The sequence below is a fragment of the Dermochelys coriacea genome, chromosome 7, assembly GCF_009764565.3.
Source record: "Dermochelys coriacea isolate rDerCor1 chromosome 7, rDerCor1.pri.v4, whole genome shotgun sequence".
Taxonomy (NCBI): Eukaryota; Metazoa; Chordata; order Testudines; family Dermochelyidae; genus Dermochelys; species Dermochelys coriacea.
Window position 1 is genome coordinate 93,737,344 of NC_050074.1, and position 26,544 is coordinate 93,763,887.

General features: G+C 38.5%; 1 protein-coding gene across 6 annotated transcripts in view; it reads left to right on the plus strand.

Moving 5' to 3' along the window:
- The window catches only part of TBC1D12 (TBC1 domain family member 12), a 97,173-nt gene that overhangs the window by 61,731 nt on the left and 8,898 nt on the right, over window positions 1-26,544 (plus strand). For all 6 annotated transcript variants that reach the window (XM_038411124.1, XM_038411125.1, XM_043518741.1 and 3 more), the window contains 6 exons: window positions 11,461-11,576; window positions 14,372-14,454; window positions 20,776-20,893; window positions 21,291-21,397; window positions 23,372-23,452; window positions 26,212-26,306. In XM_038411124.1, the coding sequence (XP_038267052.1) occupies window positions 11,461-11,576; window positions 14,372-14,454; window positions 20,776-20,893; window positions 21,291-21,397; window positions 23,372-23,452; window positions 26,212-26,306 (600 nt within the window). The remainder of the gene's footprint in view (window positions 1-11,460; window positions 11,577-14,371; window positions 14,455-20,775; window positions 20,894-21,290; window positions 21,398-23,371; window positions 23,453-26,211; window positions 26,307-26,544) is intronic.

Sequence of the window (26,544 nt, forward strand, 5' to 3'; positions counted from 1 at the left end):
TTAATCTTTAAATTCTGATGATGAGATCTAACACAGTTTAATAACTCTTTCAAGAACTTACAGACGTTTATAGGTTCTCTAAACTCTCTGGCACCACTGAAGACCAAACATTTTGTTTATTTTGTAAAATTTCTCTTAAACTGTGGTATTAAGACTACCTCTTCTTATTCATAGAGAAAGAGGGGTGGATGGGACTTTGGCAGGGTCCCTATCACTTCAGAGGCTTTCTTTATTACAACTATTCTCCTATCTTTCTGCTGCTAAGGGCGAATGGGCCAGCAACAATGGGTCAGGTAAACTTCTATCTTGTGGAATAAAAGGGAAAATAGCATCTTGTTCAGACTCTGTCTGCTGGTGTTCACCTGCCTACTTATATTTTAACATATATTTCACTTTTATTTAGGTGGATATGTGATATGGAATTTTTGGAGATGAAATACTTGGGAGTTTTCACCCCTCTCTTATTATGGATTTGTCAGAATTCTGACAGTCTTCCTGAAGATAATTGTCCTTTTTCTCTCCCCCAAATATTAGTAAACATTCTTACATCCATCCCTTGCCACTGTTGGCACACAGGGCGGAAACATATCTTTCATTCCTCTGCTGTTACCTGCTGCAGCTTCCATCTGCTGTATGGTGTTGAGATAGACTGTTCTGCCCTCGCTGCTAAAGATGATTCTTAAGGCTTCTTTTGGGCACCTGCATTTCATGACACCAGTTGGTGTTCACTTGATGGCTTTATATGGGAGTCTCTGTTTTGGCATCTGGAGTATATGCCCTAAATATGACCAGTGCTTCCTTCAAATTCTGATTGGAAACAAGCTGCTGTTTAGTGATTTTCTTGAATCTCTTCTTTGGTAATGAAGTTTTTCTAACCAATGCCCAGAATCTTTCATAGGCGCTTATTTTCTAAGGTTTCCTTTTTTCCTAATGATTTGGTAGATCTCCAGCTCTCGCAGCCATATGGTAACACTGAAATTACGTTTTGAATTGAAAATTCTCACTTTTATTCTGGCCATACATCTTTGGTTTCCATATTCTGGATGCCTTTCCTTTTCTTGGTGTCACTGCCTTCGTTTTCAATTGGCCAATATGGTGCTGCCCAGGTCGGTGAACGGCTCAAATTTATTGGTGTGGGGTTTTTTTTGTTGGCCTTCTAAGGTGATGTTACTGCTTGATGTGTGGGTTTCAAGGATGTTTGTTTTAGCATAACTAATTTTGAGTCCCGCTTGGCATATGCTTTTTTTTTGGGGTGGGCCAGGTTGTCACTTTTGGGGGGGAGGGTATCGTTCAGTAGCACAATATCATCTTCAAAGTCTAAGTCTTCAAGGCATTTTCCATCTGTCCATCCTATACCAATATTTGTGTAGCTAATGCACTTCATTATCCAGTCTGTGCCAATATCAAACAGTGGAGATAAAATGCAGCCCTGTTTTATGCCAGTGTCCGCATTGAGCCATTATGTTGTCCGGTGGTTCACTTCTACAGAGCATCTCATATCTCTGTACATGGCCCTGATGATGTTGACTGCTTTAGGGCTGAAGAATATTCCTCAATATTACGTCAGAGCAGGTTGTCAAAATGCCTTTTGAAAATTAATGAAATTGATGAGGAAAAGTTGCTATTCTGTACATTCTTTTATAATGGTCCCTAGTGTGAATATCTGATCTATACAATCTCCTGTGCCTGAATCCAGTCTATTCTCTAAGTTTTGCCTCCTCTGCTCCTTTCATCTTGTTTAGCGTCACACATCAGAAGGCTTTTCCCGACCCGAGAAAGTAGTGCAACTCCTCTAGTTTTTTGTAAGGTCATGCTTTTGGAGTATTTTGACAATGGTTCCATGTTTCTGGCCAGGAGGGGTCTTTTTTCCTCAAACTTCACTAAACTGCTCTTCCATTTTTAAAGTGTTTTCTTACTGCCAGCATCAAACTTTCTAGGGCTCCGGCTTCCAGAGACTGGCTTTCACCAGGAACTTTTATGCATCGTTAGGAGTTGGCAGTGTTCTCTACTCAGCAGGCATTTGTACTGGAATGGTAGCCTGGTTCAATTTCTGTAACCAGTGAGGTTTTTTTTTATGAGGCTAGATGGCTAGCTTTGCACTCAACCTTCCCCACTTAATTCAGGGTTGGTACAGGCACCCTATGGAAGTGTAGCAGGCATGGCTATTAAAAGATAAGTGTAATTTTTTTTTAAAACAATGAACTTTGATTCTGCAACAGATTCAGTAGAGGAAAGAAAATAAACTCCTTTTTGTCCTTCAAAGTGGCTAGTACATCAAGTATTTAATAAAAAGTCTATCACCTGTAATAGTATTTTACCTATTCAAAGGTTTGCACAAACGTTAATTAAAAGTTAACGTTAATCCTGTTGTCCAGCCCCCCCGATCACCAACATCTGACCAAGGGAAATTTTGCTGTCCACTAGACAGGCTACTGTGCTGCACTTCAAATTTCTGGGTGCATTTGCTTTGCTGCAGTTCTCCATGTAGTTGCTGTTAAATAAGTTATAACCCAGTCTGCACTTGGAGGAAAGAAACTCTACATATAGACTTTTCTAAGGCAAAAAATCACTGTTGTATCTAAACACCTCAAGCATTAATAAATTTGTCCCTGAAATAGTACTTTGTAGGGGGGAAGTAGATGAGGAACAGAAAGCAAGGAGAAATTAAATAGCATGTGCTGGTTGCACAAGAAGTCTGTGGCGATAGGAACAGAAACATAGTTCCAGTGAAGTGCCTTTTCATGAAGACTATAATATACTGCAGGAGAAAAAAAAAATCTATCTTTTGTTAAGAGCCCTCAGAGTTTACTGTTCTATCAATTTGTGCAAGCTCTATGTACCCTTTAAGGCTAACTCAAGCTAAGCAGCTTGGGGTTCCCTTACTTATGACTGGAAATATTGACTTCTTCAAATTCCAAGTAGCATAGTTATACAGTTGCTTTTGGTCAGACATTTGTATTCCCTTCCCCTAGAGCAGCGGTTCTCAAGCAGGGGTCTGTGTACTCCTCAAGCCCTTTCGGGGGGGCTGGGGACCCTGCGGCTTGAACCCAGAGCCTGAGCCTTGGTGCTCTCCCTGCTGTAGGGCTGAAGCCCGGAGTGCTGGTTGCGCCCCATTCCTGCAGTGGCAGAGCGGTCCTGAGTGCAGCTCCCCACACCACTTCCTCCTCTCCCTGCCTCTGAGTTCCCGCCCATTTGCCAGGTCAGAGGCGGGAAGCCGGAGTCGGGCAATGTGGGCAGCTGTTGCTCCAGCTGGTGCCATGGAGCAGCAGCCACGTCATTCCATTTCCTGCTGCTGGTGCCTGGGTTGTGGCTGCTGCTCAGTTCAAACAGCTGGTAAGAGCTGCCTAGGCAAGGGGACCTGGTTCTGTGGCCAGAAGAGCCATTGGGGAGCAGTTACCACAGGCGAGCCCTTCTGACGCACAGTCCCTAACTACTCCCTGCCTGTACCCTGCGCTAACCCCCTGCCTGCGTACAGCAACTAGCTACCCCACTGCCTGCACCCTGAGCTACCTCCCTGCCTGCACACAACCCCTAGTGACTCCCTACCTCCACCCTGAGATACACGCACACCCACCCACCCAGACAGGCTGGGTGGTTTGCTGAGGTGAGTCAGGGGGTGGAGATGGCACTGCCTTGCTGGACCCTTCCATGCAGAGCTGGCCCAAGCCCTGCTGGCCCTAACCTCCCCAAAATAGAAGTCAAAGTATGCTTATGCCTGAGGGCCCAACCCTGGCCTAAAGCCCCGAGTCTTCCCCCCTCCCCCACTGGGCCCTGGAGTTTTTATAGCATGTTGAGGTGGGCCCCCCCCCCCACACACACTCTGTGATGCAGACTCCTAGATCCTACACAAACATCTGTAGGGCCATTCTGCAATCATTCTTCAAATCAGCCTCAATTCCTCTTCCTCCTGGGATTAGGATGACTGCTTGCTAATCACCAAGAGTGGAATCTGTGTGGATGATCACTTGAACAAATAATTTACTGTATGGTAAGGAACTGTAGTTCTTAAAGATGTGTTGTCCACACGGCTTCCACGTCCCTTCCTCCGGCCCCGCTGATGGGAGTCCTCGTATTGAGTGAAGGAATTGAGTTTAGGTGGTAGCTGCCATGTTCTTTTTATCCCCCTCCCCTACTAACTGAAGCAAGAGGGTGAGCAAGGTGCAGTTGTGGCCCCAGTGGACACAGCTTTTCAAAAGAATCTGATGTTCATATAATTTGTGCCAGCAGTGAAATCAGTGTGGACTACCCATCTTGAAGTCACTATTGAGCAAGTAACTTTTACTTACTTTTTACTGTCCTACCAAGTATCAGTTGGTGTTTTGAATAATAAAGGATTTTGCAGACAAAGTTTTAAACTGTTACCATTGTTGGATATAAGATGTTGATCCCACTTGGACCTGTATAATTCTGGATCAAGCCCTGCGGTTCAGACCTGAAGCTTGCAATACTTTTACTAGCAGTTTAGTTGCTTAGGCACAGGAGCATCAACTCTTGAAGTCCTGGTGAAATGAGTTCCTGAACTTAGATATTGTTGCTAGAACGAACAGCTATTCACACTAAAAATCAATCAGCTCTGTACAATTTTGGATCTGAAGATTCGATTGACATTTATTCAAACATTTGCCACTCCCAGTAACTTTTCTTCATTGTCAAAATAAAAAATACATAAATGTACCCTATCACAAACTAGTATTTTATAACAGCACATTTCAATTAATATTAAGTAGAAATGTTTTTCAATGCACAGCTGTGAATTTGTGAAAGATTGCATGTTAGATACAGATTTAAGAATATTGGGAATCTTTGACAATTGTAGTAGTGCATAGTGTAAATGGAGAAAATGGTCACTGATATCCATAGTTTCTAGAAATGTTATAAACTAGTAGGTTTCATGCATGCTCAATGCAATTTCTTGGATCTCATGATAAAATACCTTATTTTTTCAGAAACATGAAGGTTCTTATGCAGGAATCTTCTTCCATAGGAAGGTTCTTGTACAGTAAACTATTATGTTAAAACTTTCCTCAAGGCTGAAATCTGATCCAACTACAATAGAGTATCTTAACTTGGAAACTATTCTGGTCTCAGTTTTGAATCTCTCTAATGCTTTGTGGTATCCCACTGAGTTTGTACAATTCAGTTTTTCCTGCTGGCAACTATTCTTAGAAGTGTGCTTGTTTTCATAAGATTAGGAGTCTAATAACCAACTTCAGCCATTGCTGCTGTCCATGAAAAATCCTTTTGAAGAACCTTCTTTCTTACATTTCTCTGTATGGCTTAGTAGGCTTGTTTCTTGTGATAGGGAGTGGCAACAGTTGAATTGTGCCAGAAAAGTTGGGATGAAATGTCTGTAGTCCATCCCTCCTGATTTTTGGTTTGCTGTACTTCTTAATTAGCTTTGCTCAACTGATTATTATTGCACACTTCTGCTTTTTGTGAGAGAGAGTACCAAGAATGAATCGGGAAATACCCAAACTGTACACCCTCTTCAGGCCTCATCTCTTCTCAGGTCTGAACGGTCAGTGAAGCTGATGTATGACTTCTATCAGGACCCTAAACGTAAAGGTATTCAAGCAGTTCTGATGCTCCCTTTCTTTTTCAACCTGCTAGACCTTCATGTCTAGTATTGTGGTCAGATGGGGCCTTACCACTGTCCTTTCTACTGGACTGTTTCACTAATGCTTTAGCTAAGGTCTTCTGAACTAGGCCACAAGATGGTGGTGCAACCTTATGTTCCTCAGAGAAGCAATCTAGCTTCCTTGGCCAAGGATATTTCAGATACCTCTTCCCGCATCTTCAGTGTCCTCTTCCCCCCCCCCCCCCCCAAAAAAAAAAAAAAAGCTCTTGGCTTACATTCTGAAGCCTGAAAGTGGTGGCTTCTTTGATAATGAACATAAACAAGGCCTGGGGTGGCCCACAACAAGTATGACCTAAATTTAAAGTTATCAGATTCTAATGGGGGGCACACACATTCAAGAAAATTATGTGCTTGGGACTTTTAACTATAACTGTTGTTAGTACTCTTATTATTAATATTTTTTTGGCTTTAGTTGACCACATTAGGAGTAGGGAAGCTATCAATGGTTTTTTTTTTTTTTTCAATCATATCTTTCCTGTATTTTAAGAGTTTGGAAACATTGTCTTTGTAAAACTAGAGACACGGGGTCCTTGGAACTAAAACATTTCATATAATTTAATTGGTACCTCTGTCTTTTAATCTCACAAATCAAAGCTAAGAACTTAATTGTTGTCTGAGATGCGGGATGATTTAATCTGTTGAGTAACTACTATTTTTATCATGCAACTCAGACCAACTATAGATCTCCTTTGAGTGAATCCATGAAAAATGGTTCTTCCCTGGATTCCAGTGTCATTTTAAAAACTTCTTGAATTGCTAACTGAAAGTGAGTAATTGAAATGCTTCAGGAACTGGAAAAAGGCCATTTGGCCAACCAACATGCCTGCTACAGTATCTAAGCTATTGGAGTCCTACTGGGCTTCTTTTTTCACGTAGCCATTTATTTGCTTCCTTCTCCAGAAACAAAATTGCATCTTTCTCTAGGATGTGGGTCTTTGAGACCTCAGACCATTTGTTTCAAACAGAGGAGGGTACTTATTACTGTTGCTCCATTGACATTTTGTGTTAGTTTTATACATTTTTTTAAAAGTCCAGACTAAGCTGTCTACTGCCAGAAATCTATTATTTCTATAAGTTTAAAGACAACATAATAACAGAGATCTGTATCCAGGAATTTGTAGCCGAGACTGTGAACATAGAACTTTATCTCAAACTATTTTATTTTTTTAAAACCTATCTAACTGGGCTATTACAAAATATCATCGTTCTGTGAAGTGTGGGTAGGGCATTCTTTAAGGTGTCTGGAGTTCTAGATGAAGGAATTGAAGAATCAAGCCTATTATATTACATCTACAAGTATTGGTCCCTATGTGCATTCCATGTGGGTACGGATGTGATCCATGTGCCCGTAGCTGGAGAATTTTGAAACCTGTGTCTGTTGGTCTGCATCCCTTGCTCTCCTTGTGCCTCCAACTGAGAAAATAAAAGGTGGAGCAGACACTCTCTTGTTCCTTCTCATCACTGTATGGCTCAGGTTGGAACCTCCAGCGCCAAGAACTTTTTGTCATCTTTATATGTTTATTTGTAAATACATATTTATGAAAAGTTTTTACCAGATAAAACTCTAAAATTCTAGTTTTTGCTTTTTATAGTCGGCTACCCCACTGCAGGTACTGGATATGCTCAGGACTCCAGGCTTCAAGATTTTGAGCTTCTTGCCTGCACTACTTCTCAGTCAGCAGTGACTATCAACATTGCCTGCACTGCCTTGGGGAAAGCCTGCGTTGTGGCAAAGTGTAGTATGTGCTGCTTGTTCCCCAGTTGTAACCATGAAAGGTAAAAACTTCTCCTTGAGCACCTGATGGGATCCCCTCCAATACAAGGTCTGACTTGTCAAGGAGTACCCCTCCTACCATGAGATCTGACTACAGATCTCTCACTGGTGTCTTGTTGGGAAGGCTTGGAACATTCTCATAAACATGAGAATAAATTCTCTTCCAAATCCACGTAGAAGAAGTCAGCTACAACCCTGCCTAAATTGAAAGTCTTCAGGCTCAGTCCAAGAGAACTTAGAACATATCTCAGGGGGCATGACAAGAGAGCCTACAAATCCAGGGCTTCATTGGTACTGTATTGCGATCTGTCGACAATAGTGCCTCTGGTACCATCCAACCAAACTCTGGGATCTTACTGTACCAGTTAGAAGCAACCATTGAGTCTCAGCTACCGACTGTACCAACTTCATCTTGCACAACTTCGGCACAGACTGTAACTACTGTGGCTCCATCCGTTTGAGCAGACAGGATCCCTTATGCTGTGGGGAGAGCTGAGTCTTATCCACCTGAGGACATTCTTGCTTTTACAAATTCTCGGTCTCCTCGATCAGGTCCTTCTCTCATGAAGGAGATCCTGATTCCACCAGGAGATTGCAACTGATGGGAGGAGTCCCATTCCATTCTCTGCTTGTGATTTTTCTCTAGCAGGACTGTTGGTACTATCATCTCCTTTTTCTTCCTTAGGAGATCCATAATCATCTGATGAACTGATGTTTCGTTCTCTGAGGCCTATCTTTCTGGATAAGGGATCGGAACCAGTTTGGGACCAACTTGTACCTCAACATCCATCTTGCAGTGTTTGTTATCCCATGCTATGCGGACACTGCAACTTCAGTTTGACCCATCTTATTGGCCAGACTGGGGACCTTCGGACCTGTACCATCCCATAAGCTTGGTTCAATCTTCTAGGGAGTCTAAACAACCTCCCCTCCTTAACGAAAGGTCAACTAGAGCTTCCTCCTGAACCCATTGAAGATTGTGCCAGATCTAGCAGTTTCTCTGATTATTGACAAGATTGTCCTCTTCTCTAGATGAAGCAGAGACTCTAATGTCTCCATATCCCCCAATGACAATAAGAAGTTCCAGGATCTGTTATGTCAAATTGCAGGGGTGTTACAGATTTCCCTTGAGGAAGTTCAGGATCCTCAACGTAAGCGATCAGACCTCCTTCAGTCTTCCAGAAGAAGAGCGCTTCCTATTAATGAAGTCGTCATGGAGCCAACAAGAACAGTCTAGCATACCTCAGCCACTGGTACTGTCCCCCATCCATAAAAGGGCAGAAGAATGTTTTGTCCCAGCCAAAAGGTAGAATTTTTCTTTTCTCATCCTTCTCCTAATTCTTAGGTGGTTCAGGCTGCCACAGAGAGATCAAGATAGCAACACATTAGATCTACTCCAGTTGACAAACAAGGCAAGCAACTCCATTAGGAAGGAGGTTTTTCTTTTACCAGTCTTCAGTTCAGGATAGCCAACTACCAAGCACTGATGGCTAAGTATGATTACCTAAACTATTCCCAATTTTCAGACTTCATAGACATGCTTCCCCATCAGGACAGAGCTCAATTTCAGGCTTTCATAGGAAAAAGGCAAGATGGTTGGCAGGACCACTCTTCAATCAGCAGTGGATACATCTTTGAGAGCAGTGGCTATTGTCATTGTAATGCACTCAGAATTATGGCTTCATGTTTTGGGTTTTCCTAGGAAGGTCCAGAGGTCTGTGGACAGGTTCCAGGCAATGAATGACCTCCATAGACCATCTTCAAGCACCAGTGTGTTTTCTCCTGCATCATATGGCTTTATGCAGTTATGTAATGCCGTTTGCCAGACTCCATCTTCATTGCCTGCAAGTGTGGCTTCAAACAGTGTACTCTTGAAATTTAACACTGTAAGAATGCCATGGTAATTGTTCCTGCCATAGTTATGTAATCTTTTCTATGATGGAAGAATCCACACCAGGTATGCTTGGATGTTCCTTTTCTTTCCTCCTCACTGGAAAAAAATTATTACAGATGAGTCTCTTTTAGGTTGCGGAGCACACATGGACAACAGCCATACAGCACCGGGCACTTAGATATTTTGAGAGTCCACGATGTGCATCAATAGTTTGGAATTGTGGGCAGTCCTAAGGGCTTGCAAGACCTTTCTCCTATTCATTGAAGATCATCTTACCTTCATAATATCAGACAAATGATGGCAATCTTTTACCATCCCCCTGTGCGGAGAAGCAGTCAGACTATGGAATTGATGCGTGAACAATCAAGTCACCATGTTGACAGTTTTGTCTTCCAGGGAACCAGAACATACCAGCGAACTCCCTTAGCAGACACTTTACTGTCGACCACAAGTGGGAGTTACATGACTCCATGGTGAACAATATTTTTGTTCCATCTTGTACATTATCCAAAAGTTTCTGGTAGCTTCTTACAGTCTTGAGGTTACATGGTAACTTTTTTGTAAGACCGTAAGTTGTTATACAGATAACTTTTAAAGTTGTCTTCACTTTTCATAACCTTTTAGAATAAATGTCCTGTATGAATAGAATATATAGGCCAAGTCAATAACCTCCTTTATTCCCGAATAAATAAATGAATAAATACTTTAGTAGTGAAAAGGTGTAAACAAAAAGCTCTTCCATGTAGTGTGTGAAATTCAGGTGGAAACAATTTCTGGAACAGACTGCTGTACTTGATCAGGCAGATATATTCCTATATAGACCTATATATTCCATTCATACAGGACATTTATTCTAAAAGGTTATGAAAAGTGAAGACAACTTTAAAAGTTATCTGTATAACAGCTTAAGGTCTTACAAAAAAGTTACCATGCAACCTCAAGACTGATCAGCAGCTTACCATTTTGCTATTTATTTCTAAATAAAATATTTATGACTAATATATTTTTGTAGGAAATGGATACAGATTCTTTGTTTCAGGAAATTCAGTGTAAAATATTTCTTCTTACTTCTGAAAGTGGACAGTGCTGAAATATGTACAGGAATAAACTTAGTTAAACTTATTCATATGAGTTTGGACAAGATTCTTGGCTCACCTTGGGAACCGGCCTATTTTAACAGTTGGTTCCAATGTACTTAACCTTCTACTCTCCTCTTTAAAAACACTCGCCCCTATATATTCTGTTTTTGTTAAACTGCAACATGTGAAAGAAACTGAATTAGAGAGGAGAAGCCAGTATTTATTTTTTGGCTTAAAGAGAATGTTTAAGGTGAAAATGTCATTTGGGTTTAAGCTGAATGCTTTCACATAGAAAAATCTTGAATTGTAATCTGTATGTAAGAATGAGTCATGGGGTAACTTGGAAGTCAATTAAGGGTGGGTATCTGAGGTTGAACTGGGGTATCTTAAATGTCTCCCTTCCTGCTCTTAAATATACATTGACTAATTAGGAAGTCACTCACTTCATTCTCAGTCATAAGGATACAAGTTAAAACATGTACATCCATAACAGATGGAATGATACAAGACCTTGATTACAGTACTACTCCATGTTGTATAGTTAAATTTGAACAACAAGAGCACATCCTTCTCACTGGTATTCAAAAGGATGTTGGGAAAAAGTGGAAATCAGAAATAAGGGCAACATCATACAGATGACAGCAGCAGCCATTAAGGGGGGAAAAGGAAAATTTTGAAAAATAAAAATGAGGAAGGGAACTAGAAGATTCATCTTAATTAGTACTTTTTGTAATTCATATGACTACTCTAATAGAATATTTGTACTGCAATTAACATTGTAAAATACATTACTTGTTTTTAGTTTGTCAATTGCATACAAATACACATTTATATTTAGAATGTAATCATTGATCTATTGTAACCAGATGCATTAATTTGTGAAATGTAACTTTCTCATTAGTTTTCACTTCCTAATGGTCATGAAATAGCAGTATCTCCTGGTTGATGTAAATAATTTTAAAGCTGGAATGTGTTAGTTCCTCATTGATTGATTCATTTTGTAAACATGTCCCATAGTTATAAGGAAGTCTGAAATTTGGCGTTTTTAATGTTTTCTTTTAATAACATTACTTAGGAATATGAAGCACGAACAGGAAGAACATGTAAACATCCACCCCAGGCAACAAGGCGTAAAAATTTTGAATTTGAACCACTTTCAACTACTGCTCTTATTTTGGAAGATCGACCATCGTAAGTATAGTAGTGAATTCTGCCATGAAGTAGATAATAACATGATATACATACATGCCCTCCTGCCTACCGACCTAGCAAAGGTTAAATAATTTAGATGTCCTGTTTTACAATTTTCTTTCTCAAAGTACTTTACTGGTCGAACTGGAACAATTTCTTCATAAATTACTCAATCTGAGACCGTAACTAAATAATTTGGTGAAATACTGACCTCATTAAAGTCAATGAGAGTTTTGCTCCATTGAAGTCAATGGAGCAAGATTTTTTTCCCTATATATTCATCCTGTAGTGCTGTCAGGTAGTTGCCTATGACATTGATTCTTAGAACTCTTCATTCTGCAGACTCCTTTATAAAAGATTCTCTTAAGGACCTCTCCTAAAACCCCATTTCTCCACTGCTTGGTTTCTAAAATATTTAATTTGCTAGACCACCAAGAGGGTGTCAGCATGAATGGTTGTCTGCTGAGCATAGTCTGAGACCAGTCACCATGAGAGCCTAATTTGGGGGATAAAAAAATGTAACTACAGCATATGGTAAAAAGATGCTGTTGCCAGGAAATACAAGATAATTGCTTACCACCTAAATATGTTGGGTTCTGACTCTGGCAGGGTGAACTTGTCCTACCTACTTTCTAGCCTGCAAGTGGCTTGGGAACTTGCTTCTGATAAAAACCTCATGCAATTTATTTTCTTTTCCACCACCCTTATAGACTAAGAGAATTTCTATAAGATAGCCTCCTTCACCTGTTACAATATATTAAAATCTTATTGCAGTTGCATGAAGTAGAAAAATTGGTGATGCAGTGTATAAAAGCAATACTAATGTTTCCTGTAAGTGCAGTCTATCCCCAGTAAAAAAAACAAAAAAAAAACAAAAAAACCCCCTTTACTTGTTAATATATACCTGCATATCAATGCTTATTTGTAAAGACACAAGTTGATTATATTTTTGGCGCATGTATAAGTTTCATCTTTCTATTCATTATAGCAAATCCTATTCAAAAGTCACATTAAAAGTTATATTTATTCTGTTGATAAAGGGTAGCCAAAATGAAATCGAGGTTGTTATTAGCAGTTTTGTTACTGAATTCCCCACCCCATTCTCCACACAGAGCTTTGAAGTCTGAATTTTTAATTATCACTGACAATAAAGGAATCAAGAGCTAATCAAACCCATTCTGCTTCTTGCCCAGCAAAAGGAGACTTTCACTTTCCTGAAGCAGGAATACAAGATACCATGTTAACCTTTATATCTAGTATCTTACCCAATACATTTACTCTTGCTCAGCATTTATCTTAAGGCTGTCTTCAGACTATAATATTGTTTTCATTCATTTGAGTGTGCTAAAATATGATCAACCCTCTGCCTCCCTCTATGGAGGCTGAGATAATTTCTAAAATGTTTTCAAAAGACTAGGAAACGAGAGGTTTTCTAAACTACTATGCTGTTACCATGTGACACCACAGTATACAAGCCACTGAGCCAGCACTAATTTGAAATACTGAATCAAATGAGAAGTAGACATTTGAGAAAATAATAGTTAAGGGAGCAATATATAGTCTGATTTTTCTGTGTGTGCGTGTGCGCGCTGAATTCTTTGAGTTGCAGGAATTTTCTTACGAGTTTCAAATCATTAAGACTCAGTTAATCCATCATTTGGCTGATTTAACTTTCATTATCAATGGAAAAAATTCTAGCATGCATTTATGCAGTTTCATATTAAATCTCTTTGGGAAATTTTTACCACCATTTATTAGGATATTTTAGTTTTCCCAGAGGTATGCAAGCTCAATTAGTGATGTGGGACTATAAATTTCTAGTATTTTCTCTCAATCTGGGAACAAAAATCCTCAGGGTTCATCCATCTTAATGAAACTGAACCATGAAACAGGAAGTGGAGAATGAGTCTTTAACATCATACAAAACTTTTTGTATGACCTTAAAGGTTCCATGTGAAATTTCACTAAGTTAAAATAACTTTGTTCTAGATGAGCAAAAGTGTATGTTTTCTAGTTAAAGAATCCCTGACTTTCAAGCATGCCTCAGTGAAATTAGTTCTGCAGCTTCATGAAGGCCATTCTAGCAGATGTTTTCATAGCCTGCTAGAATGCATCTTTCTCACCCCAGGCTTTAACCAGTATTACTTGTACATGTGAAGATAAAAATAGCTTATTGGCAAGACCTAAAATATGTTGACTTATGTAGGGCCTGCAGTTGATGGTGAAGTACCAAGTTTTACAATAATATACAACATTATGTCTTAATGGAAGTTCTGGATTATTGCATTATAGTGATGATCTTGTTCTTAGTGTATATTTTTGTGTACATCACATGCAAAATGCCATTGCAAGTGGTAGTGTTTGGCAAACTTGTTACAATTTTAGCAGAGAGCTGTGATTGAATGACATAGAGCTTCTCTACCTTGGAGGTTGTTCTTCAGCAGCTGGGTTGAGAGGAGGGATGATTTTATAATTATAGAACTGGATTGGCACTTGGGAGATCTGGATTCTGTTCCTAGCTCTGCCATAGTCTGTTTCATCTTGAGCAAGTCACTTAGTCTCTTTACTAACAGTGAGGAGAGTGATAAAAGCAAATATATGCAAAAATACTTGTCTGGTAGATTGTTTATATACAAATGTTTCACCATATTGGACTTCATTTTCCATTATTGTTATTCCTACGCTTAATATAATCACTAAATTCACCTTTAAAAAGGAGAGAGAAACCAGTCAGTCTGTCTGAAATGGTCCAGAATGTCATCCATATATTGAATTCAGAAATGACTTGTTTTCAGAAATCTTCCTGCCAAATCCATAGAGGAGGCTTTACGTCACAGACAAGAGTATGATGAAATGGTGGCAGAGGCAAAAAAACGAGGTATGTTAGCTAACTATAACCATGGTAATGCAGTTCTATCTTCTATCTCAAAAATGAAAAAATAAGGACATTTTTAGCTTCTAGGCCAGTATTTACATTAAAGACTACATTTCTGGGCTAATACTACACATGTGCTGCAGAACTCACAGGCACACTTACAGTTTAAACCAGACCACCAGTCTCAACTTGTAGCCTTAATTTAATCACTGATGTGAATAAGTGAATTCTTACATTGAATATAGTCTCCAACGCTTAAGTGGAAACTTGTTTTAACTTGTTGTGCAGTATGATCAGTTGGAAACTTTCTAGGTACTTAAATCTTCCCAGCTACCCCAGTGCCACCATCACAATTGCTATTTGTTAGGGCCAGATCTTCAAAAGGGCACATGCACCCCTGGGGATGTCAAGGAACTTCAAAGATCACATGCATACAAACCCCAGCTTGTCCATGTGCATATCAAAGACTTCACTTTTGCACCCCCCTTTTATTTTTGATAACAGTGGATCCTCTAAACAAAACTTTATTATTCTAAATATGTAAACCACAAGATAGTATCTAAAAGCCATTGAGCTGCCTTTAAATTAGTCATATAGGTAGGTATGGGAATTGTCACAATGAAGTCCACTGACAGCCATTCCGGGCCCCAGGCAGAACAGTCAGTGGGCCCCCTGAAAGTGATGGCTGAGGTTTACAACACTACTTTTTATCCTATTGATAGCACATTAGAACCCACTATACATAAGTTGTGGCGTTGCTTGATATAGTTAACTTTTTTTTCCAGTTACGGCACCAGTATTAAACAAATTGTGAGCCTAAATATAAGATGTAGAATTTGTTGTTTTGAATTATATATTTAAATTAAATACATTATGGAATGAAATTGGAGGGCAACAAAAATGATTAGGGGGCTGGGGCACATGACTTATGAGGAGAGGCTGAGGGAACTGGGCTTATTTAGTCTGCAGAAGAAAAAAATGAGGGGAGATTTGATAGCAGCCTTCATTTACCTGGTATGAAATTAATTCTTTATGGGATATGAAGGATCACATACAGTACATATACTATGGAAGAGGAAGTTGAAATAAAACATACAACACACATTTTCATTGCTAGAAAAAATATTGGACTTCATCTGATCTTGAGAGGCAAAATCGTTTGTATGCATGTGCATGCGTTGTATCTTTGGACAGAAACCAGTCTTATTGATCGTGATATACTGAACTGCCTGAAAAAGTCATAGCCAAAGCTGCCTTTCTGAATATTGCTAGATATTTTTTTTAAGATGCAAATATGTGAAGTGATGATGGCATTTATTGAAGTGTGTGGGTGCGCGTGGTGGTGCTTCTCCGCTGGCTGGTGCCAAACAAGCTGCTGCTGGTTGTGCTCTTCTGGCATGGCTAGGGCTTCCACATGCCTGCCTGGCAGCCTTTGCCACCACCAGTACCATCCCGGGCGTGCCTAGGAGCCCTGCGGCCCACCTAGGCAATTGACCCCTTTGCCCCCCACTGTTGGTGGGCCTGGTCACAATAAACCAAAATTATTACTACATATAACTTCCAGTGCAATAGCACGGAAAACCCCTAATAAGAATTGGGGCCCTTTGTCTTGTGTGGAATCTCCTGGCCCAGTAGTTCCTTTCTAGTTCTATGTGAATGTAGTGTTTGCAGAATCAAGCCTTAAGTTTATGATAGCTTACTATTTCTCAGGTGATAAAATATGGTTATATATTTTTCCTACAGCTGTAAATACAAGTGTAGTATCTTGTACTATTATATGTCAATCCATGAGAGTAATTTATATAGAAAATGCACAGTGACTAACACAAGAGCCGGTGTACCAAACAAAATGTACTTTAAAAGGCTGTATAAAATAAAATATTAGTGTTCACAATGTGTACACAAGGGGTTGAGTTAAACTTGTGTGTACTGAACTTTGGCAGTTCTGACTTATCAGTGCTTAACCATGCAAGTTTTTAATGTAGCTTTTAATTTCCTAGAACTTTTTTTTTTTTTAAAGACGCTGTTAGGATGCCCTGTCCTATCTTATGTTAACGAGCACCCCCTCCTTCCCATGTTCATTACGACCTGCAAAGTGTTACCCTACAAGATGTATGGAGACAGGGGTTTTCTCCATACCTTGCATATCTAAAAGATGCACAGTGAGTAAGGCAAGGGACTGCAGAACTCTGCCCCATTCACTGTACCTCTTGCAAAAGGTACACTGCATGAGATGAGGACTCCTGCAGATCTTGTTTTTATTAACTGTGCATGGCCTGATGCACACTTTCTAAAATGCAACATTTAATGCATATTGTTCTAGTGCACACTAGATAAGGTGTGCTGCCTAGCTTACCTTCAATTTCAATAAAAAGCGGTTAAAAACAAACTGTGACACTTCAACTGAATATGCCAAATGATCAGTGGCTTTAACACAGCTGAATCCAGATCAGTTTTCAACAGAAGACCATTTCCTTCAGTGCCACAGCACATCTCAGTGCAAGGCCAAACTTCAGTATTTTACCATTAGCCATTTCAGTGCTAGACCTTCCTCTTTAAAAAACAAAACAAGGAGAGGAGGATAGTGGATCCTTTTTATCATAGGAAAATAATTTTGCTCTTTGTACAATCAAGAATAACTGAATTTAAAAAAAAAAAAAAAAAGTTTAAGCAAAACCAAAGTCCTCTTCCTGGAAGAGAGAGAGCCTGTTAAATTGAATCCCAATAGGGGAAAGTTTCAGAAAACTGAATAACTGAAAGTGGGTTTAGAATGCAGATGTTTGGATTTTAAACTTCATTATTGTTGCTAATGCTTTAGCTATAATTTACTGTAGTTACACTGTGATTGATGGAATTCTGCAGTGTGTAAGAAGTACTGTAAATTCAGATGCTCAGGACATACAGCTACAATAGAGGTAAAAAACATGCTATTGGCAGAACATGGTGTAAAACTCACTTTACTAGACATTTTGTATATAGCAGTGTTAATCGTGCTAAAGGAGTGCTTCTAGTTTGTATTAATTCTAATCAGATTTCTGTTGGTCCAAACTACTGACTCTATTTAATTAACTTGGAAATTTGGTAATAACCTATAATCTTTGAGTAGATGACTTAAATCCTGTGGGGTTTCTCTGAAGATTAAGTACAATTCTGATAAGCTTAACATCTTCTAAAACGTATGATAATTTCTTGGTTTGTCAAAGACTTTGCTGTAAGAAGAGAGCTTTTGTTTACGTGTGTGTGTGTGTGGTGTTCAGTAGTTTCCATCTGAGGTTATTTTAATGCGAATACTTTATCAGATTATGCAGTACTGTGCAGTAATCTAAAAATAGATTGCCACTCGTATAGCTTGAGGAGAAATCCCATACCTCTAAAATTTTGGGGTTTTTAAATTTTGAAAACCAGCAGTAGATGTTGGGCACTATTATTTCAGGAGTATTTATGCCACCACTGGACTAATAGTCAGTTACTTTCTGAATACAGTTGGACAAAGAGTTCTCTTGGGATTGTGATGTGCTGATTGGCAATGCGCATGATGGCTGAACAGGCAGTAGCAATGTTTCTATCTCTGCTTCATAATCATATCCTGTAAAGAAAGACTATATCCCATGACTTTAAAACAAACAAACCCAAAACAAAAGAAAAATACTTTTTTATATGCTAACTTGTACCAAGGCACCTCTTCCATATTCAAGAATGAAAGCAAAATGTTAACATGTTAAAGAGCAGCCATTTGATTGCTTATATGAAATCGCTCACAATACACATGCTGAAAAGGAGTGTCTGCTTTGAAAAGTGACTAAAAATAGTACCTTCTTACTGGACAGATATGCTCCTAATGCATATTGAGGCACATCTGCTAACTTCAGTGACAAAAATGAACTATTACTATGCTCTTCCTCATAAGCTCAGCAGAGTCAAAATAATCTTAAGAGTTGTTCTTTAGGTTCCAGTGGAGAATAATGAAACGTATGGTTATTTACAAAACTAAAGATAGTGGGATGCACATGCAGTTGAGGGAATATTTTTTCCTCCATAACTTTTGGACTAGGCTGGTACATGGTGGAATGTTTTACTACCACGTCCTCTAAGCTGCCATCGTTTGCTCCAGAATCTCAGCTTTTTGTCTGTCTGTTCCCCTTTTAAGAGGCAAGCACCAGCGATATGACAGCAGAAACAACAATGCATGCTGCAACAGGGGTATGTAGAGAAAGATAAAGAAGTTGTATTGGAAAGATAAAAGAATGGCTTGACAAAAAAGAAAAAAGTCAAATCAGCATGTGGAGGTATCATAAAAGCAAAAGATGGAAGATTTTTAATGAAAGTAGAACAAAAGAAACAATGGCGAGAATATTTTAATGAAGTACTCAATTAGCCAGGGCCAACAATTCCAATGGATGTGAAGAATTAAATATCTCACTACTAGAAATTTCAGAAGCAGAAACAGGAAGCAGCTAAAAATGGCAAAGTGCCAGGTCAGGTTAAGATCACGGCTAAAATCTGTAAAGCTGTGGAGGAGATGGTAGTTCATGGGAAAACATACCCTTTGTGATACAGTTTAAGGGAGAGAAAATTCTGCCCAGAAGAGGGAAGAAAGGTGTGATCTGCAAATTCCTAAAAAAGGAAAACCACTGATAAGCAACATCTGGCAAGGAATAATGCTACTTTCTATACTGGAAAAGTATTCTGTAGTGTACTATTGGGGGGTGGGGGAACTGGTCATAGATGAAAAACTGCATTCTGAGCAAGTAGGTTTTAGACCAAAAAGATTGTGTACAGACTACATCTTCACCCTGAGATTGATTGAGAAAGGCCTTGCTTACAGGAGAAGATTAATCTTGAACTTTATAGATTTCACCAAAACTTTGGACTGCATTTATAGAGAGTTGCTATGGAAGGTCTTGCGACAATATGGGCTTCTTAGAAAGATCATGACATGGGCCAGGATGCTGTATGAAGGTTCAAAATGCTGTGTAAGGACAAAATGGAGAGACTGACTTGATATAGTCACTGGAGCACAACAGGGATGCATTTTATCACTTTTCCTCTTCTGCATTGTGATAGATTGTGATGTGAAAAGCATCATAAAAGGGAAGAAACCATTATATGGAGCAGAGGAAAACTTCAAGATCTTCTTTGCTGATGATGTGTTCTATTGGACACATGATGATGCTGTGAAAAAGACCAGTACCAATGACAAAAAGTAGAATTAAGAATCATCTGGAAGAAAATGAAAGTCATGATCATTGAAGGAGGAGTTAGCAGTGATGGTGCAGATGTGATGATGAAGTATACAGCATGGCTAATGAGTTTATGTATCTTGGAAGCACAGTTAGTGCCGATGGCCAACTCCATAAAGAAGTGGAAGGCAAGTGGAGTGTTTTTCAATGCTAGCAGCTGTCCGGAAAAGCAAGGAGATTCACACAAGAACAAAGATTAAGTTTTTTGGTGCCATTGTGACACTCACATTATCTGCTTCTGAAACTTGGCAAATGCCAGAAACCTACAACAGGAAACTTAATCCATTCCATCAGAGATGCTTGTGAAGAATACTTAGTGTCTGCTGGTGGGATTAAGTAACCAACACTGATGTATGGCACAAAGGACTGGCCAGCAGACTGTAAAGACAATGATTTGCGAAAGAAGATTCTAGTTGTTTTAGACCGGTTGTACATGTATCAAACTGTATTCCTAGACAAGCCCTGGATTGGATACTACCTGGGAGAAGTCGGAAAAGAGGAAACCAATAGATGACGTATAAAAAAACCATTGAGAAAGATGCTGCTGTCATGGAAACAGACTATAATGAAGAAACATGGCAGATGGTGGAAAGACTGGATTGCTTTGTGTCACAAGAGCGTCTAAACCCTCACCCTGCTTCCCAATTTGACCTTTTTTGGGGGGTGATCTATGAAAGGATAGAAGCCAGCTTGAGTCTCAGGCCCCAAGATTGATTTGCATGGTTGGGTTTGGAGAAAAACACTTTTATGATAAACTGAGTACATTTGACATGGAAATCCTTTAGCTACAGTAAACATTTTTATAGTCACTTGTCAAAGCAGGACTACATTTTAAGCTAACAATGAGGCATGTAAGAAGACCTATGTATTTGTACATGACTTGTGTTCTAGGGAAATGAGTTTATTTAAAGAAATAATTTGATAATCCCTGCTTTCAGTCTCTGAAGCAGTTCATATGCAAATGTATTTTTTATATGTCTAACTCTTACCTTTGACCTTTTCCGGAGACTGTCAGAATATTTAATTATCTAATTCAGTGCTCCTGTAGTATCATGCATTAAAATGTTGTCTATTTTAACATTAGAAATTAAAGAAGCACATAAAAGGAAACGAATAATGAAAGAACGATTCAAGCAAGAGGAGAATATTGCTAGTGCTATGGTGATTTGGATCAATGAAGTATTACCTAACTGGGAAGGCATGTGAGTAAATACTTTTTTTTTTTTTCTAGTGTAAGTCTAACACAAATGTAGTTTGGTTTTTTTTCTCCTCTTAGAACACAGAGGAACTACCCACTTCATGTTGTTTCTCCATACTCCAGCCATATGTTGGATTGATCCTACTATCCAAAGAAAGTTTTTATATCCCATCATTAATGCCTCAGATGTGATGAAAAATTATTTTAGCAACATGAGATGTTCCTTACGGTGGGCTGCTAGGCATTGTGGTCTTAACCCTTTTCAGTCCAAGAACATAAGCAGAGAGCTTCAAATTTTGACTTGGGTAGTAGCATATTATGTTACTGCTAAACTGCTCAGTGAGGTCAGGAAACAGAAATTGCTAAATCTTTTGTTGTGTTTTTTTTTTTTTTTCCCCTAGGCGTACTACCCGAAGAGTTCGAGAATTGTGGTGGCAGGGGTTACCCCCAAGTGTTCGTGGGAAGGTCTGGAGTCTAGCTATAGGAAACGAATTAAATATTACTCATGGTGCGTGTCATGTATACATTTATGCACAATTCTTTACTTTGTTTATCCAAATGGGTACCTATCTCCCCACCCCACCCCTTTCTTTCCTTTGTTTGCTGTTTCTGATATGGAGTGATGATCCCTTTTACAGATTAGGTAATCAGAAATCATGCACTTTGTCATTGAATGGTTGTCAGCTTATATGAAGCGTTTTCTTTTAAAAAGGTCAGAATAGAGTGAATTTAATACAGTTTTTAAAATGAAGAAAAAAGTCAGGTTTGAAGAAAACCACTGACTCCTTTAGGATGTATTTATTTATTATAGAAATAATATTTCACAGCCTTATAAGCAGGGTCCTTTGAGCTATGAGGACTTTTTGTTTCCATTCTAAACACCTCTTTTCATTGCTATGTAACTAATATACAAAAATTGCACAAGTTTTTATTTTGGGGCACACCTTTTGCATATAAAGACATATTTTCCCCCCCAAAGATACATAAAGGAAAGGTTTTTTCACTTGTGGATTAGAGTAATTAAAAATCTAAGTTGAGAACAGAATTTAGGTATGTGTGATTTTTGCGTGGGCAGGGGGAATGCTTGAATAATATGTACTTTAAATGAGTGTGGTTATAAAATGCTCTGATGACCTCCAGCTCATTTAAAAAAGAATAAAAAGGCTGAGTTGTGTTTAAAACTTGGTGCTAACTTCATTCACACAATTTTTACAAAATTTTATGTATTGCACAAGTTTTAAATATTGACCTGCTTCAAAACTATTTCAGTTCATCAGGCATTTAACCCAGGCTATCAAAATGAGTGTTTGCAAGAGCATAATGTCCAATTAAGTACTATTCTATTCCTTATATATTGTATATACTATTAATGAATACTCTGCCTGGTGTATGTGTGGTTTTTTGTTGTTTATTTAAAAAAAAAGTGCTCTGATGGGTCAAGTGCTATGGACTGTTGGTGAATAGCAAATAAACTCTATTTATATAGCTAAAAGACAGGTAGAAGAGCTCTTCTAAATTCTGTTGAAGATACTACATATAGGAAAAGCTCTGGTATACTATGCCAATGCTTAGGAAAGAGGAGTGATGGCTCAATTGCCTGACAGTTTTATGGTTGGTGTGTGTGTGTGTGTGTGTGTGTGTGTGTGTGTGTGTGTTTTAATTACAAATTAAAAAATAAATTTCCCAATCCCAAACATTGTAAAAGTAGCAGTTTGGGTAGGCCAAGACACATCTTCAGGGGTAAAAAGCAATGTACAATCAAACACTGATTGGTTGCACCTTCACAAGTTCTTTATAATATCAATTTTTAATGGAAACGTCAAAGTAAATTTACTAGCTTTTCATTCTAAAAATAAGTGATAGTAATTCTTGAGCTTTACATAAGACATGTAAATTTGGTGAGACTAAGGAAGTATGAGAATACAAGACATGGAACAGAGAACAATTGATCACTATCCTCGTTATAACCACCTTTAACATATTTTGAAGACTTATTGACCCCTCCCTCCCCCAGTCGTCTTTTCTCAAGACTAAACATACCCGGTTTTTAAACCTTTCCTCAGAGGTCAGGTTTACTAAACCTTTTATCATTGTTGTTGCTCTCCTCTGGACTCCTCTTCAGTTTGTCCAAATTTTTCCCAGAACTGGACACAGTACTCTTCTGCTTTTACAAGTGGGTTTGTTTCAATAAATGTATAATGAAAACAAGGGTTTGTTTCTACACCCTCTTTTTGTGATTTGAATATTCATCACCGAACAAAGCATAATACAGTAGATATCTCTGGAACTCTATATGTGTAAAAGTGTAATGCAGTGAAATTTTAGTAACCTCATCTAATGGATTTTCTCATTTTTAAGATCCTAGACTATAGATTTTTGGCGGGGGGAGGGGCAATAGAGACCAGAGCTAAAGAGCTCTGTTTTGATTATATTTCATTATGGTTGTGTACGTTGGCTATGTTTTTGCGGTGTTATTTTGCAGAACTCTATGAAATCTTCTTATCCAGAGCCAAGGAACGATGGAAAAGCTTCAGTGAGACAAATTCAGAGAATGATATAGAAGGTGTGTTCTTACAATAATAATACCAAACATGATTTGCAGGGCTTTTTGTATGGTTTGACATACAGATGGGCAAATGTCTGAAGGCTCAGAGGTTCAATTCAGATGAGAATTAAAACCTTCAGTGTGTTCAGGTCCAGTTTGTCCTTGATGCTTTCTTCTTGTAGCAGGTCACCGAGTGGATACCCTCTAGCACTTCCCATGCTAAGAGAGGTGCCTGCAAAAAGACATGTTGGCGGGAACAGTTTCTTAATGTCAAAATTAATTTTTACGTTAATGTTTTTCCTTTGAGTCTTTGAAAATCCAGTGACGACGATGTCCTTACAATAGCTCTGAGACGGGAAAGTATTAGCAACCATTTTAGAGATGGGAAACTGAGAGATGAAGAGATTAAGTGATTTGCCTGAGGTCTTCGTCCCAGTCTAGTTCCTAACCGCAAGACCCTTTTGGCCCTCTCAGAGCTATAAAATGGGGATATTAACATTTGTTTATATACATACCTCTGTGCAATTTTAAATCCTCTGCATTTTCCAGTTTTGTCCCAAATTTCTTCACTTACATGTTGCGGGGGATGGCTTACTTTTATTGTTGAAAAAATCCTTGCCATAAGTGGTGGTTTATTGTGCTGCTATTACTGAGATTTTTCCTATGAAATGTCATTTCATAAAATTATTTTTGTTTTGTTGTACTTTAAGTAGGGGTACTGTTTTTTTTGTAGAAGTTAATAAAAGTTTAATGCCATAACAATCACTTGTTTTTTTTCAAAACACACCAGCTCAAAATATAGCAGACATGTGAAAATATTTTTGTCCACATTTCTGCTTAGACCATCCAAATTTTCTTTGCCAGTAAATTACTCAGGCTTTCCTCAGTCAACATCTGTGACTAATCTGAGGCAAACTGTTTTTAAAAATCTTTGTGTATATGAATATGACACGAAGCTTGATTATCTTTGGCATACATGTTTAAATGACTTTTATATCCTTTTTGTTTTTGCACTGTATTACCACCACCAGTTTGATTTAATTTTTTTTATTAGTAGTATTGCCTTTCAAGCAGAATGTTCAGTTGCTTTTTCTTGAGACCCTTAAAAAGGAAAAATGGGGCTCTAGCTCCGGATTAACATATTCATATTGTATTTATGTTGCTTTTCTTATAAATGTCCAAAGGAAGTCCAAACCAAATGGACTTGAAGTATGTCCCCCCCTTTTTGTCCCCCCCCCTATATTTTCAAGAGCAGGAAGATCTGTTAGTTAGTTGTGTAGAGAAGTCCAGAAAATACCAGAGATTTTACTTTATGTATTTAGATTGGCCTTAATTCTTTTAGCAAAATATTAATCTTTTAACATCTTTCCAAAAGCTTTTCTAATCTCATGTATTTTCAAGTTTTCTCTATTTTTCTCCTCAAATAACTTTCTAGCTTTTAAATGTTAGCAGGTATGGCTACTGCCTACTGTCAGTTATGACAGTATTTATTTTACTGATGAGCATTCATTAATGGAAACTTAAGTTTTTACTGACTCTGAATTTTATACACGTTTAATAAGAGAAAATGAAATTTCACGAAGTGGCTTTTTTTGTAGTCCAGGAAGATTTAAAAAAACCCCAAAACACCACTGTTAAGAGCCAACTTGGAATGAGTTACAGAAATTAATATTAATTTTCCATTCTACTTAATTTATTTAAAACTAATATACTTCAGTTTTCACGACAGTGCAGTTCCTGAAACTTGAGAAATTGGAGATACAAGAAAAGCCTGATTTTTTTCACTGATCTGATACTTATATAGTTTCTGGACACACAGGTGAGCAGTGATCTCAGAGACTTGTGGCAGGGAAGGATTAGGGTGCCAAAGAGCTTCCTCAGCCTGCAGTACCAGTTGGATATTACATGGGCCTGATTTTAATGGAACTGATGGTATTAAGATCTTGTATACTATGAATAAGCATTTCCATCCCTCTACAGCAGGGGTAGGCAACCTATGGCACACATGCCAAAGGTGGCACACAAGCTGATTTTCAGTGGCACTCGCACTGCCTGGGTCCTGGCCACTGGTCCGGGGGCATCTGCATTTTAATTTAATTTTAAATGAAGCTTCTTAAACATTTTAAAAACCTTATTTACTTTACATACAGCAATGGTTTAGTTATATATTAAAGACTTATAGAAAGAGACCTTCTAAAAACGTTAAAATGTATTACTGGCACTCAAAATCTTAAATTAGAGTGAATAAATGAAGACTCGGCACACCACTTCTGAAACATTGCTCACCTCTGCCCTTCAGTTAGGGTGCTCTCTACAAGGGCTCAAGAAACATCTATAGCATGCCTTAGAGGGGTTCCTGTCTTGGAGGTGGGGGGAGTTAGGGTGTGCAAGGAGGTGTGCGCAGCCTTCAACAAACATTGCAGGCTAAAATATTCTAGGTTTCCATGCATAGGGTGCACATACACTTACAGTGAGATCCATGTGGAGAAAGGCATCTAAAAGAACTCCAGTTATTGTAAGTTAAGTAGCCTCTCTTTCAAAAAAGTTCTCTCAGTATGTTCCTAGGTATTCAACTCTTACAATATGGCTTTGTGGTGGAAGTACATTCAGAGAACAAGAATTAACTTTTTTTTTCCTCCTGTTTTACACACTGACAGTTTCCTGAAGTTCTTTATGCATATGCATGTGTGACTTCATATTGACTACTAAAGAAATGTCTATAGAATAGCTGCATATTTTATCCATTTTCATGAGTGACTTTTTTTGTTTACTTGCAGATGCAGGTGTGTCTGTTGCTGACCGTGAGGCCAGCCTGGAACTAATTAAGCTGGATATATCACGCACATTTCCATCCTTCTATATTTTTCAGAAGGTGAGAGGTTTTAAAATCTGTTTCATGAAGAGGCCATGGCTTTGTGAATTCACATTATGTACTGTATGTCAAGAGCTGAAGAGCTTGTGGTGTCATTTGAATGAAGTATATTTGCACTGTATGTGTCCATTCAAAATACATGAGAAGTTGAGATGAGATTTTATAGCCCTTGAACACAAGACACCATATATGTTTTTTTATGTAGCAGTGGTGGTATTCTTGAGAGTAACACCATATT